General features: G+C 38.2%; 1 protein-coding gene across 13 annotated transcripts in view; it reads right to left on the minus strand.

Moving 5' to 3' along the window:
* LOC109398078 (uncharacterized) overlaps positions 1 to 15,794 on the minus strand; it is a 392,442-nt gene that overhangs the window by 100,056 nt on the left and 276,592 nt on the right. For 8 of the 13 annotated variants that reach the window (XM_062852509.1, XM_062852507.1, XM_062852511.1 and 5 more), the window contains one exon: positions 12,613 to 12,657. The exons of the other annotated variants lie outside the window; for them this stretch is intronic. In XM_062852509.1, coding sequence (XP_062708493.1) covers positions 12,613 to 12,657 — 45 coding nt within the window. The remainder of the gene's footprint in view (positions 1 to 12,612; positions 12,658 to 15,794) is intronic. 13 annotated transcript variants of the gene reach the window in all.

Raw genomic sequence — 15,794 nt, forward strand, 5'->3', positions numbered from 1 at the left:
CAATGAATTCCTCTAGAACTTCCTCCAGGAATTTTCCCAGGAAGTTCCTTTAGGGACTCCTCCGACCGAAAGTTCCTACAGGAGTTCCTCCGAAAATTCTTCTAAATTTTCCTCCAGGAGTTCTTACGGAAATTTCTCCGAGAATTCCTCCATTAATTCTCCCTGGAAATTCTTGCGGAAGTTTCACCTGGAATAGCCTCAGGAGCTCCTCCAGAAGTTCTTCAAGGAATACTTGTAGGAGTCCCTCCGGGTGATCCCCCAAGAATTCTTCCAGGGAGTTCCACAAATAGTTTCCGGGAGGAACACCTGGAGGAACTTTCAGAGGAATTCCTGGAGGAACTTCCAGAAGAATTCCTGGAGGAATTTCCGGAGGAATTCCTGGAGGAATTTCCGGAGGAATTCCTGGAGGAATTTCCGGAGGAATTCCTGGAGGAATTTCCGGAGGAATTCCTGGAGGAATTTCCGGAGGAATTCCTGGAGGAATTTCCGGAGGAATTCCTGGAGGAATTTCCGGAGGAATTCCTGGAGGAATTTCCGGAGGAATTCCTGGAGGAATTTCCGGAGGAATTCCTGGAGGAATTTCCGGAGGAATTCCTGGAGGAATTTCCGGAGGAATTCCTGGAGGAATTTCCGGAGGAATTTCTGGAGGAATTTTCGGAGGAATTCCTGGAGGAATTTCCGGAGGAATTCCTGGAGGAATTTCCGGAGGAATTCCTGGAGGAATTTCCGGAGGAATTCCTGGAGGAATTTCCGGAGGAATTCCTGGAGGAATTTCCGGAGGAATTCCTGGAGGAATTTCCGGAGGAATTCCTGGAGGAATTTCCGGAGGAATTCCTGGAGGAATTTCCAGAGGAATTCCTGGAGGAATTTCCGGAGGAATTCCTGGAGGAATTTCCGGAGGAATTCCTGGAGGAATTTCCGGAGGAATTCCTGGAGGAATTTCCGGAGGAATTCCTGGAGGAATTTCCGGAGGAATTCCTGGAGGAATTTCCGGAGGAATTCCTGGAGGAATTTCCGGAGGAATTCCTGGAGGAATTTCCGGAGGAATTCCTGGAGGAATTTCCGGAGGAATTCCTGGAGGAATTTCCGGAGGAATTCCTGGAGGAATTTCCGGAGGAATTCCTGGAGGAATTTCCGGAGGAATTCCTGGAGGAATTTCCGGAGGAATTCCTGGAGGAATTTCCGGAGGAATTCCTGGAGGAATTTCCGGAGGAATTCCTGGAGGAATTTCCGGAGGAATTCCTGGAGGAATTTCCGGAGGAATTCCTGGAGGAATTTCCGAAGGAATTCCTGGAGGAATTTCCGGAGGAATTCCTGGAGGAATTTCCGGAGGAATTCCTGGAGGAATTTCCGGAGGAATTCCTGGAGGAATTTCCGGAGGAATTCCTGGAGGAATTTCCGGAGGAATTCCTGGAGGAATTTCCGGAGGAATTCCTGGAGGAATTTCCGGAGGAATTCCTGGAGGAATTTCCGGAGGAATTCCTGGAGGAATTTCCGGAGGAATTCCTGGAGGAATTTCCGAAGGAATTCCTGGAGGAATTTCCGAAGGAATTCCTGGAGGAATTTCCGAAGGAATTCCTGGAGGAATTTCCGAAGGAATTCCTGGAGGAATTTCCGAAGGAATTAATTCCTGAAGAAATTTCTCAATCAGCTATAGGAGGAATTTTCGAAAGAACTCCTGGCGGAATATTTTGAGGCAATTCCTGGAGGAATCCTTGGAAAATTTCCCGAAGGAAGTCTCGGAGGAATTCTCATAAAAACTCATAAACTCATAAAAACTTCAGGGGGAACTTCCTGGAGAAATTTTTGGAGCAACTTTCGGAGGAATGCACGGAGGAGCTCCTGAAGGAATCTTTGGTGGAATTTTGGAGATATTCTTTAGGTGATAGCCGTTTGAATTTTCGAAAGAAACTTCTGGAGGAACCTCCGGGGTTTGCGGAGGTAACTTGTGCAAGAGCTTTCGTAAGCATTTTACGCGAAAACACCCGAAACGAGTTTTTTGGAAAATTCTTTGTAATTAATTTCTGGAGAAACCCTTACTATATCCAGGAAGCATGTCGAAAAGGAATTCTTGGATGAATCACCGGAATCAAATCTCCATAAGAAACTCCTGGAGGAATCCCTAAAAGGAATTCCTGTGACACTTTTGGGAGGAAACTCCTAGGAGAATCCTCAGAATGAGTTTTTGGTAACCTCGCTGGATTGAATAAATTGGAAGAACATCCATCAAGAGGAATCTCCTGGATGTATTCCAGAGGGAAATCTTTGAAGAGGTTGCGGAATTCCATGAGAAATCTCCGGAAGGCATTCCTGGATGCATTCTCAGAATGAATACCCGACAGTGGCAGTTTCTGGTTAAAAGCATAAATATACGGATAGCAATCAATGGTTCTGCTCGTGGTCGCATGATTGCGTTTGTTCATCTTCGAAAAATTGACCCTGGAACCACCGGGACCGATTCCCCGGAAATCGGAATACCGATTCAAAAATTACCAACAGTATTTCAGATAACGCAATATTAGCCCAGAATGATGTATTTAGAAAATCACGATGTTTGAGATGCCGCATGACTGAATTGAACCATTTTCAAAACTTAGCCCCGGAACTGGATTCCGGAAAATCTGTATCACGGTGCCCCCACAGACCGTTATTATAAAATAAAAATGTCCATCAAAACGAAGTTCAGGGATCGATTCCTGGTACCATTCTGCACCTCTGGGCAAATTTTTAAAATAATCCCTAGGAGGAATCTCGAATTGTGTCTTTCAGCCACAATAGTCATAAACAAAATTGTTCTTTTTTTCGATATTGCTAAGCTTTTTGAACAGGGGCGCTCAGTATTTAGTATTGTATTGTTCCTTGCTGTAAATGCATCGCTCCTATATGAGGCGAGTATTGACACATAATCGATCCGATGACCGTAAGGACGTGGCCAGTGCCGTTATTGACTTTCAAATGTTGAACTCTCGAATTGTGCACATTAAGAATGATTAGCTAGTCCCAAGCCTAACATTCATTGGTACTCTGTGCAACTTTGATTGCTCTGGTCAATCACGGAGTAGCAACTACGATGTGTACGGTTATCTTCGAATTTAATTTCTTTGATATTGCCTATAATTTTGAACATTTTTTTGAATGAAAAGTGCTACATATTCTTGCATGTGAACACTAGAAAATCACTGAGAAATATGTGTTCTGCAATTTTGGAAGAACAGGAAACTACGACGTATAATTAGTAATTACAAATTTAATACGTTGTTGTGGATTCATGACGAAGTAGAATAATATGTTCCAACTGATATTTCCTTACAAACTAGGATACCACTCGTGAAAATTTGGCGCTATTTCTATAAATGTTGGCTACATTTTTGAAGTAATATGATATACGCGAGGAGAAATACGATGCAACTGATTTTCAATTCGTGCCCAACTATTTGTACCCAAATATTTATTTTTTTCAAAATCACTTAGGTTTTCCATACATTTGGTTTACGCAATGGGCGTAAAGTGGGCGGCAGCGTCTAATAGAAGACCCGACTGTATTTTGATATTTTGATTGGTTTTATCTCAACGGAGCACAGAGGCACACCACAACGCACACAATCGACTCAGTAGAAAATCATAGAAAAAAATGTTTCCATACTTTTTCACATTTATTGTCATAACTCCACAGTGAACGCTGATATTGCTATGAAAATTGGAGTGCAAATTGTAAACTTGCTGTAGAATTGGGAAAAATTTTAATGTATAATACTGGGATGTAAAATATGTTCATAAAATAATGGGGGGAAAATCAAATTTTTAATGCTTACGTGAAAACCGATGCATGGCTTAGCCTAACATACTTAAGTCAGTTTAATCAGTTAACTGAGTTGGGTAAGTAGTAAATATGTATAATTGAAGTAACGATAATAAATATATACTGGTTTGAAACAACTTTGAACACTTTGGGAAATTTTTGTAGGTTTTTAAGTAATATTGTCCATTCTGAACATGGATTTCTTTAAAATTTCTCAGTATAAAACATCAAATCGAGATTTCTCGACATTCCTCCTAGGGATTATTTTTAAAATTTGCCCAGAGGTGCAGAATGGTACCAGGAATCGATCCCTGAACTTCGTTTTGATGGACATTTTCATTTTATAATAACGGTCTGTGGGGGCACCGTGGTATACCGATTCCATAATAGCCAAATGTATCCTAAAAGGCTAATCATTATGGTAAAATGCCATAATTTTCAAAATCATAAAGTTTGATATGTCGCATGATGGTGTTTGTTTATTTTCGAAAATTGAATCCCAGAACCATCTGAACCGATTCCCGGGAAATCCGAATACCTGTTCCAAAATGACCAATAGTATTTCATACAACGCCAAAACAGCACAGAATGATGCATCTTGAAAAACCACGAAGTTTGAGGTGTCGCATGATAGTATTGAATCATATTCAAAAATTGACCCCGGAACCGGTTCCCCAGAACATCCGTAAAACGGGTTCCAAGGTACGTAGTGACCGGGATGGACTTCTAGACAAATTTTTCTATCATTCTAGTGCACTTAGGTTTGAAAACTGAACGGCTCTCATATCGAAAATTTACTTATTCCAAAATGGCCAAATCGAATGACCCATTTTGATTCCGGAATAACTCCGGAACCATGTAACCATTCCAACAATCCCTAGCAAATCCTTAAAAATATTGAAAAACAAAAAAAATTATAACGAAAAGATTATTTTTTCGCACTCTCGTAGGGGCTGTCCATAAACCACGTGGTCATTTTTTTTGGGACTTTTCAACCCCCCCCCCCCCCCCCCCCCGCGTGGTCATTTGTCCATACAAAAAATTTTATTTGTCCATACAAAATGTTCATTGGCCGAACCCCTCCCCTCTTGACCACGTGGTTTATGGACAGCCCCTTAGAAGGGGTTAATAACGGAAGGAATAATGTTGGTAGGACTGGTTCTACTTTTTTTATCGAATTTAATTGCCTTTTTTCTGTCAAATTCTGATCATTTTTTCATGTCTTCCTATTTATCTTTAGTCTATTTAACCTTTTGCCCTATTCGACCTTTTGTCCATTCGACCTTCTGTCCATTCGACCTTTTGTCCATCCGGCCTTTTGTTCATTCGACCTTTTGCCCATTCGACTTTTTATCAAATTCGTCTTTTTGTCCATTCGACCTTTTGTCCATTCGACCTTGTGTTTCTTCGGCCTTTTGTCCATTTGACCTTATGTCCTTCGAACTTTTGTCTTTCGACCTTTTGTCATAGATTCCCTCCATCACGTGCTGTATTTGGAGTTCAAGCTCACGCATCTTCCGTTATTGGTTTAGTTGCTCTTCCCTCTCAGGCGATTATGTTTCCAAATCGACATCTGCTTCCTGTTAGCCTCTCCCAATTTCATCCTGCTCAAAACAAAGAATTGAAGAGTGGTTTGATTTGTTTTCAAATTTTGTTTTTTTTTTAAGTGAGCACGTATGATGACAATAGAAACGGAATCAATCGAAGACGTAATCACTTTATCTTCGAATAGGATGAACTTGGGAGCGCGTGAATTGTGAATGTAAACGTCATCAAAGCGTCCTCAATACGGCTTGATACTGAGTTCCTGTGTTGTACATATGGACGGAAACTTCTATGCAAGCCCTATACCATAGATAATTAAAACAATTAACAATTAGATAATTAATTATCTAAGCCTATACCAATGAATCTGACGAACTTAATCCACTTGTATATGCTGTGTGAGTAGCATAGCTCTTTTCTCGGCTCGTATGTAACCACTAACTGAATAACATCTTGGGAAGGCGCTTTTTCAGCCTTTTCGCAGTTGCTAAATAATAGTTATACGGCAACCCCATGCCCGTGTAGTTGGCGGCTTAGAATAGCACTACGGACCCCCTGTTCCGGGATAAAAGTCCACTAAACAGGGAACCCCAATCCAAGGTGTCAGGCGAACCGTGCTGAGGGATGAATGGTTGAGGGGGTTTAAAACATGCTCGATCTTTAACGGAGCCCGTAACGTGGGTAGATCTCCCTTTTGGGTTGCGTTACGGAGTAAGATCTACCATACTGAACCCTGGTGACATCCAGCTTGTTAAGCTAGGGTAATGCGTTTTGGTAATAAGGATTCATGGTACAAAGCCCTTGTTACTAGTGACAGTTTCTAAAATTGCATTTATTTTGCCTTACGGATAGTTAAAGACTAGGTTTGACCTCGCCGAGACTACACTTGATGTAAGTAAAACAAACATGCTTTGCGTATCTAATTGCGTAATAACCTACTAACGACTGATAAGTACTGGTGATACAAGGACTCACGTGAATTCTTATTACCGAACACATTCTCTAATTTGACATCGTTTTGCAACTACAGTATGACCCATAAAAAATGCGAAAGCTTACAAAGTCACTGAACTGATTAACCTTGCATGTATCTATTGGATAGTAAAGTAGAGCCACTTATCTGATAATGGCAAAGGAATATAGACTGATTTCATGCACATACCTTTGGAAATATAACGTTGAACATATGGATGTCGAAATCGTCCACGCGCCAGAGGCCGTTTTTTAAGGATATAATTTTCTTTCAATTGCTTTCAATCACATTGAATCAAATTTTATTTTCAAAATAGCACTCTTATGGATGGATAAGGTCTTCAGGAGTTCGTTGGTTTGTCGGACAAGAACGAAAAAATATTAACTTATAAATTAAGAGACATTTTCTGAAAATTGAATTATTTGACAAATGATAATTTTCAGAAAATATTATGTTTTAAGCATGAAATTGTTTTTAAGTACTTAGTATTTGTACCTATCATAAAGGTAGGTTTATATGCCTTCATCGACAAAAAATTGTTTTGAAAAATGTTCAAACAGTGTTAAGTTTCTTATTAATTTATCTTAAATACGGTTTTAATATGTAGCACCTTTTTTAGTTTTTGTTTCCTAAACATTTGAAATTATTTTTAAAATATTGTTCAAACATGGGCGTATTAAAGAGTACATATTTCTTCATGGTTTTCATGTGTTTAAAAGTTTTATTCTTAGTTCATTTTGCTCTGAAAATTAGAGGAAAACTTGATTTTATTTAGAAATTGTTAACAATTATAAGGTATCCCATATACGTAACCAATGAATATTTTGACAAAAAAAAATAAAGATCCTGTATGACAATGACCTCTTTATTGTATCCTAATCCAAAAAAGTTTGATTCATTAGGATTATTTCATTAAAAATCATCGAATACCGCAAAAAATGGAATTTCGCATTTTTTTTTATGGGTCATACTGTAGTCTAAAGCCCCGGGGTTTTCAATGTTGTCCTGGGACTAAACTAGAAGCAAGACACGGATGAAGTCAGAGTGCCGATGCATGGACAAATATCAGCTCTACCGTTTTGTTTTTCTCAGAAATAGAATCGATTATGTGTGATTACGGGCGCACTTTCGCTGGGATTTATTTCCCTGTGAAAACGGTACTTTTTCATCACATTCGATTTCTCGAACCTCTGAGGTAACAAAACAAGATCTGAACAGAAATCGATGCTCCATTGCCTCTCAATGACAATGGAGTAGTACGACATGCACTAAATACTAAGGATACGGGTATTGCCACAAAAGATCTAAATACTGGTCGCAGTGGCTCATCCGAACAGAAAAAAAAACAGCGACCCCAAGTTAATCGATTAAATATAATAAGGTTATTGATACCGTGACGCAATACATGTGAAACTGGAATTATCGCTTTTAAAATTAAATCATTAAAGTACTTGCTGATATGTACTTGGAATCGAACTCCCAAACATTGAACAAGCTGGGTGGTTGCGTCAACAGATTCTTCATCGCAGCTTCTAACTGAAAAAAAAAGTTCTTTAAACATCTACGAAGCGCTGCTGTTTTTTGTATTTGGCAACTTTACAAAATGTACTATATAAAAGCAACTGGTTAATTGGTTGCAACTCTTATTCAATTTGCACATGCTCCGGTAAATCTTCCGAAATTTGATTAAAGTGCAAAAAAAGCAATCCAAATAATTTCACAGCACAGAGATGGATAGCTGTGAAGCTATATATCTCGCTTAAAGTTTGCTTTGAAAATAATGTTTTCATCCGACAAGCAGTGTTGGTATACCAACAGTTTCTTTATTACAGCTTTTAGCTGTAATGATATCGAAAAACGGCCTTCAAAGCGCTGCTGGTTTGTGGATTTGTCATTATTACGAATTGCACTGTATAGTAGCAGTTGTTTTGTTACTGATGACTCCAGTGACAAGGGATTGATTTCTGAAAACAGAGTTTGGTAGCTGTATGGTGCTTGTTTTGCAACTGTGTATTAGCTTATAGTTTCTATTTGACAAGCTTCCCTTTTATTCAGCGTTGACTGTTTCAACACGATTGTTACACAACAGAAAGCAAATGACTGACGCTTATAGCGCTGAAAATGTTAGTTGGGATGTTTACATCCGACAAGCCGTGTTGGTATATCAACAGTTTCTTTATTACAGCTTCTAGCTGTAATGAAATCGAATAACGACCTTTAAAGCGCTGCTGGTTTGGGGATTTGTCACTATAACGAATTGTACTGTATAGTAGCAGCTGTTTTGTTAGTGGGGACTCCTATTCGATTTGCTCAAGTTTTCACATCTTCCGGGAAATCTCCCGAAGTTGAAATAGAGTGGAGTAAATGCAACCTCAGTGACAAGCAATGGATTTCTGAAAACCGAGTTTGGTAGCTGTATGGTGCTTGTTTTGCAGTAGAATATTAGCCTATGATTTATATTTGCCTAGCTTCCCTTTTATTCAGCGTTGACTGCTTTTATTCGATGGTTACACAACATAGAGCAAATGACTGAAGCTTATGGCGCTGAAAATGTTAGTTGGGTAATGGCATTGGTAGGCCACTATTTAGTATTTCTCTGTACTTCTTCAAATATGCAAAGTACCTTCAATAACCCAGCCCACTTTCTACTGACATAATCAAATTGCATCTAATTTTACAGTGTTCAACTTTAAAACCTTTTGACCTCCTCTTCCAAAGACGTCCCAGTAATTTTTATTATCACGCCAACATAATACCGGGGCACACCAAAATTCAATTTTCTTCAAACTGCAACGGTATCGCCATGAACCAGAACCTCATTCTCCACGTTGTTGGCTTGGCGTGATTTGAAATGCAAATGAACTCCGGGTTGGACTAGAAGAAATAGGCGGTATCCTATTATGGAGAATGTTGCGATTTTAAATGCATATGGTTTTGTTTCCGGTTCCAAACCCGAAACCAAAAAGGCAATCCAAACATGAGCATTTCCATGCTCCTCTATTGTGTTGTGTCCATGACTGACTAGGTGAATCACGTGCCGTTAATACTATTGAAAACCAAGGAGTTAAGGAAATCTTTGATGATTTTAGATGATATTCCTACCAGAATTTAAAAACGTTTAACTTTGTTGTTTTCAGTTCCAAAAACGACGTGAGAGCTTTGTTTCACAACATCGAATAGGTAATTAGAAATAGTACTTTCTTCACCACACACAAGTCAACGTAAAAACAAAATCAAGAGGATTTCATTGCAGTACCTACGGTAATCCACGTGATCTAAGATATGCCTTTTCTACGGTACCTCTGTAGCGGATTTCACAGAACATACCAGCTGGTATCTACAAAGCAGGCATGTTGTATGTTATTATAATATAAATTAGTAGTGCGGAAAGTATTTTTGCACTGAACCATCCAACATGCGGAAACCCCGGTACCCCAACATCAGCAACAACAACACCGACAGCAGGTAATCTGAACCTGAAGAATAAACTGACTGCAGTCACGGATGCAGATACGCGCCACAGAACTGCAAGTGCATGTTTTGCCAGCTATAGCAGCATGTGAGTAGTTCTGTTCTGGCTGTTGGCTGTCGTCAGAGTTGGTAACCCGTACTTGCTTATCGTTTCGGAAATTTTTTCTTCCGTACATGGTTGTTGTATTTTTTCAGTGTCGGCAACATTCTAGGTCACAGAAAAAAAGCTACGATTTCAAACGACTCCTTCTGCGGATTTTACCTCTAGGTAATATGTAGAGTAATGCAGGGCAAAAGTTCGCAGTGGGTCTTTTTCTGAGCACGAACTAAGAACCCAAACAAATCTGTATGGGTTCAACACATAATCAGGTCAGCAAATATTGGAACGATTTCGTTATGGTTTGTCAGAGTAATGCGAAAAAATGTGTTTCTCGGTGTTTTGATAGATTTTTTAAACCTTTTGGAATTAGAATTTGTAGTAACAGGAAGAAGAAGAATCTCATAAACTCTTGATGTCGGGGAACTGTTATTCCATAGTAGTTCGCGAGGTGCACTCGAACAAACAATAAACTACTATTGCTTCTTGCAGAAAGGGACATTGTTAAAACCTCTACAGTGGGGCAGAAGTTCGCAGTAGCTGTGGGGCAAAAGTTCGCACTAGGTTTCTGAGTCTAGTACATGAATATAATTATAGAATCTTTGAAGCAATGATAGTTTCGTATAGAAACTACTATATATGCATAACGTGTGTAGTATGCACCCTGAAATCGTTGCGGCAAAGGGTTTGAACTTACTTTTGTAAGAAGATTGATTGTAAGGCATACATTATGTTCACCCATTTAAATCAATAAATGAAAAATGGCTAGAAAACATTTTAAAACATTTTCTCTGTTATCCTCGTCGTGTCTTTTCATATGTTTTTGAAGGTCTTATGTTCATCTACTTTACCGGGGTCTTTCATGGCTTAGTTTGTAAATTCACAGTTATAATTCATCACCATACTGACGGGGATAAGATTCGATTACGGTCCCGTTCAACAGTTTTGCTGCATATTTGTTTTTTTTTTTCATATATTTTGTGCAACACGTATCTCTATGATTACCCCACAATGCATTGCAATGTGTTTTGACATCTTCAGTAATGCTGTATAGGGCAGCTCTTAGATAATAGTTGTGGAAATCTTCATAAAACACACTCTATACAAAAGCTCAACACCAAGTCGTATTCCAGTTGGGCCGTAAAGCTAAGAACAGAAAGAAACATATTTCATGGCTAGAGTGAAAAGACGAACATGAATTAACATGAAATAAATGAACATCACACCAATAAACTACCCTGTACAAGGTGCGAACTTTTGCTCCACATAATGCGAACTTTTGCCCCCACTATGGGGCAAAAGTTCGCATTGCAGTACTTGTTTTAAAAATTGTATTACTAAAACTACAAAAGGAACGCGAAAAAATCTAGTACTACGTTTTGAAGGCAACATGATAGGGACCCGTTTAACGAAGAAAAACGATATTGTTTTCTTTCCGTTCAATAGTTATTTTGTGAAGTCTGATAGGTGCGAACTTTTGCCCCGCATTACTCTACCTGTGCGAAGTGGAAAACACCAGAACCCCGTACGTGCAGATTGAACTTTTTGCGTCCCCCCTTGACGCCCCAAAACGGTTGTTACCGTTCGTTGTTGTTCCTTGGGGGCGTGAACTGGTAGAGCTGATAGCCACACGGATTGGCCTTGGACTTGAAATTACAATTGAAAGTATTTGAATACCCCCTACAGGGGTGGTGAGAACACGGAACACATTTCTCTAGGTATGGTTTATGGAAGCATCCAGGTGCCTGTGGTTTAATCGAGTTATTTTCATTAATATGCAAATTGGAAAACAGGATGCCTGAGAAAAATGGGTATGAAACATCACTAGCACATTTCATAAGATATGAAATACCATGATGGTTCAATGAATACAAAAAAACTGAACTACGTTTTTTTATATTTATTTAAGAACAAGTTGTATAAAGTTAAGCTTCAGAGATTTAAAGTAGTTTAAATAAATATCAGTCTAATCAATCCCCGCGAATAAACACGGATGCCTCTCCGTTTATCACGTATCACAGTTCCCAATAAGGCATGACATGGCGACCGTGACAGGAAACTGAATACATACTGGCACAGGTAACATAGACGTCCTCTTGTTAATACTTTTTTCTATTTATTTTTAAAGAACAGTTTCCAAGTAGAGCACAATGACTGCAACGGGTGTCAGTATGATGTTTCGAGAAAGTTCAAGTTTGTTTTTTGTCTGTTGATGTTTTGAGTAAGAAAAATAATCCATATGGTTTTCCACAATGGTAAAAACCGTCAACCGACAACCATCGTGCATGTGTAACAAAGCAATGTATCCAGCCAGAAAAACAAAGTACTAATCGGGAATAAGTGGTCCGTCTTGGGGGAACTTCCAATGGTAACCGTGTACACGATTCAGAGAATCAGAAATTGGAAAGATGTTGAATTGCGTTGCATTGTTGCAGAGAAAAAAAATGCTGCGCATAAACGTTGGATTTGTTTTTCATCTGTTTGTCGTTCTTGGATTTGTTTTCTTATGCTGAGCATGTGAATATGGTGTGCTACTGTTGTGTTGTTCGTTCCGGGACTCTCGGTTTTTTTTTTTTCTGTTGGTTTGGCTTGATTTTTTGATTTGATTTGTTAGGTGAGAGTAAATATGTTTCTTAATACGGTTGCATTCGTTTGGGATTAGATATTCTTGGTATATATAAGGATAAAAAAGTAAGCAGAAAACTTTAAAGAAAGAAACAAGTTTACTTGAAGGTGCGATCTGGCAAAAGCAAGCAGTCCAGAATCTTTTTCCTTTGTAGACGCGTCGTGTAGATGTGCGAGGTTTTGATTGAGAGAACGATTAAGGTCAACATTTGGGACGGTAGCAGATTGACGACGACGTCCAGTACAATACCCATCGTTTGGAAGCGGTTGGAGTGTGAATGGAAAACAAATTGGAACAACGTTAATACTAGAAGGTTTGTTAGTGCTGAAGGAGAAAATGAAAGTTGATGGATTGGCTTAGAAAAGCAAAAGTTTTCATCGAGTTAAATTTTTGATCGTGTATTTGTTGATGACCAAAGGGCAACATAAATAAAATGGTTTGGGTAACAAAATCATAACATTTGAGAACATAACGTTGAAACGTTTTCTATGTCATCTCAATTCCAATCAGCTATATTCTTCTTGATCGATTTTGTTTATTAGAAGCGAAATGTTGAAGTTCTGAAGTTGTATGTAGTCAGCTGCGTAGGTATGTGTAATGCTTCTAAAAAGACAAATATATATTTATGATGATAAATCGTTCCAATTTTAATAAGAAATATAAAATTTCATTCCGAAAGGTTTAAAAGATGAGTAGGAATCTCTTCCTAGCAAATGTGAGTCAAAAAACCTCAAAGTTTCATCATTCAATCCCAAGGTAAGTTCATAGATATGTGAACTAAATAAGTTATTTCTTGTTATCAATGAGTTACATCATTTGTTTAACAAGTTTTATCTCAAGATTTGATTGATTAATCAATCACTGCAGTTATGTAAGGTATAAGTGCCATAAGTAACCTCAAGCTCCCAAAATCATACTGTTCGCAAACAAGCGATTACGACACCGATTGGTTCCGTCCTTTTTGTTTTCCTGCATGCTTACTTCTAACAAAAAAAAAAAAACAAAAATAATATACAAAACAAACAGCGCTTTAATTCTCTGTTTTTCGTAGGATGAAAATGGGAGCCATGTTCAATAAGGGAACCAATACCCTACTTACAAAAAATGTGATAACATTTGTATTTTTTTCATTAGAGACCTTTTAAGATTACTTTAAACATTATCAAGAATATTATACGACTAAAACTGATTGAATTTTTGCTCTTGGGTCAGCCTTTTAACGCTGGATATGCATTTTTTTTGTACTGTCCTATTGTAGCTCAAATTTGTGTGAGTCTTGTTCATTTTAGCATTTAGGGTTTTTTTTTTATTATCGTACAAATTGGTACGAAGGTTCTCAGAATTTTATGATGTTTTTTCATTGGTAGGGTTCATATATAAATATATATGAACAAAAATTAAATTGAAAAAAATATCAGGGTCACCTAAATTTCCGGAAAAATCCAGTGGAAAACAAACATTTTCCACAGACACTGCCTACTTCAAAAAATCATAACTCAAGAATGAAGCATAGATACAATTAATAATAGAGACGGTCGAAAATCAACCAATACAATCTCCACAAAATTGGTCATAACTCAGGAACGGAGAAAAACCCCATCTTGAAAATTTTACAGAATATAGCTTATAAAATTTCCTTTCAAAAACCTAGATGAACATTTGAAAAGTGCCTTTCTGCTTTTTGTAAACAAACGTGTTTCTGTCTCTGTAGGGCCCATCTGTATCCACCCACGCTCATCAACACCCTTAAGAGATAGCTTGAAGAACACTCTTTCTGATAAGGGTGTTGATATGCGTGGGTGGATGCAGATGCGCCCTACAGAGACAAAACATGTTTGTTTACGCAAAGCAGATAGGCCCTTTGATTGATTGATTTGTCTTTATTTAAGAGATTTTCAGCCCTTAGCTGGTTCATCTCTTTCCTAAAAATAGGCCCTTTTCAAATGTTCGTCTAGAAATATATTTTTTTTGAATTTTTCCGGACTTTGAATATAGTTTTCCAGACTTTTTCAACCGATTATCCTCAGCAGTGGAAAATTTTGTGGAATTTTCATTTTGTATTTTTTTCAATCGCTGAGAAATTTTTTTTACGCTTTCACAAAAAAACATTGTATGGTTCGTTCTTGAGTTGTGATTTTTCAAAATGGGTGGTGTCTGTGGGAAATGTTTGTTTTCCACTGGAGTTTTCCGAAAAATTAGGCGACCGTGTTTTTTTTTTTTCAATTTAGTTTTTGTTCATATATATATGAAATCTACCTATGAAAAAAAAAAACATTAACTTCTGAGAACTACTTCTTCTTCTTTTTTATGGCTGTACGTCCCCACTGGTACTTGGATTGCCTCACTTCCACTTTGTGTTCTTTGAGCATTTCCACAGCTAATAATTGAAGGGCTTTCTTTGCCTGCTATTGCATAGCATTTATTTGTATATTGTGAAGCAAGTACAATGGTACACTATGCCCAGGGAGTCGAGAAAATTTTCCCGACTGGAACGGGAATCGAACCCGCCGTCTCCGGATTGACGATCCATAGCCTTAACCATTTGGCTAACTGGAGATTCCTTCGTACCAATTTGTACGATAATAAAAAAAATCCCATGTTGTCCCATTTTAGCTCAAATTTGTGTGAGTTAAGCTCATATTGACATTTACAATCAATCTTTAGCAAGATTGTGTAAGATAGAGAATGTGTGTACAGAAGAAAATGTGTGAACAGTTCAGCTTCATACTCCCCACATTCGCATCACACGGAAGTGAAGAGCATCGACAAGCTGAAAGAATTTGTTGTCCACGCAATGTTTGTTTGTTGAATGATTCCACCATTACCTTTTTATTTTTTTATTCTTTTAGAATTAAATTCTGAAGATTTCCTCCTTGAAATCTCTGGATGAAACCTTTACAAAAGAAGATCCGTGGGAAAAATACGTAAAAACGCGAATAAATTCAACATCTCTAATCGGAGTGGATGGATTCGAATTAATATCTTACACAAACTGCAAAAATCTTTTTGCAACTTCTCATCGTAATAGGCCATTTTACCTCACGCAAATCTGACAGGAAAAGGCCTACTTTCCCACACCAAATTAACAGTGCTGTAATGGTTCATTACAGCACTGATTTGCGTTGCGTAATGAACTTTACAGCACTGTTTTCAGTTTTTAACAATTTATTGATGCTTTCTGGACGCAGATTTGAAAAATTGTGATAACTGCACAGTATAACCTGCTATGATCAGACTTCCTTAATCATGACTATGAACATCAGTGTGCAGTCTGATGAAAAAG

This window comes from Aedes albopictus, chromosome 2 (genome assembly GCF_035046485.1).
Source record: "Aedes albopictus strain Foshan chromosome 2, AalbF5, whole genome shotgun sequence".
Classification (NCBI taxonomy): domain Eukaryota; kingdom Metazoa; phylum Arthropoda; class Insecta; order Diptera; family Culicidae; genus Aedes; species Aedes albopictus.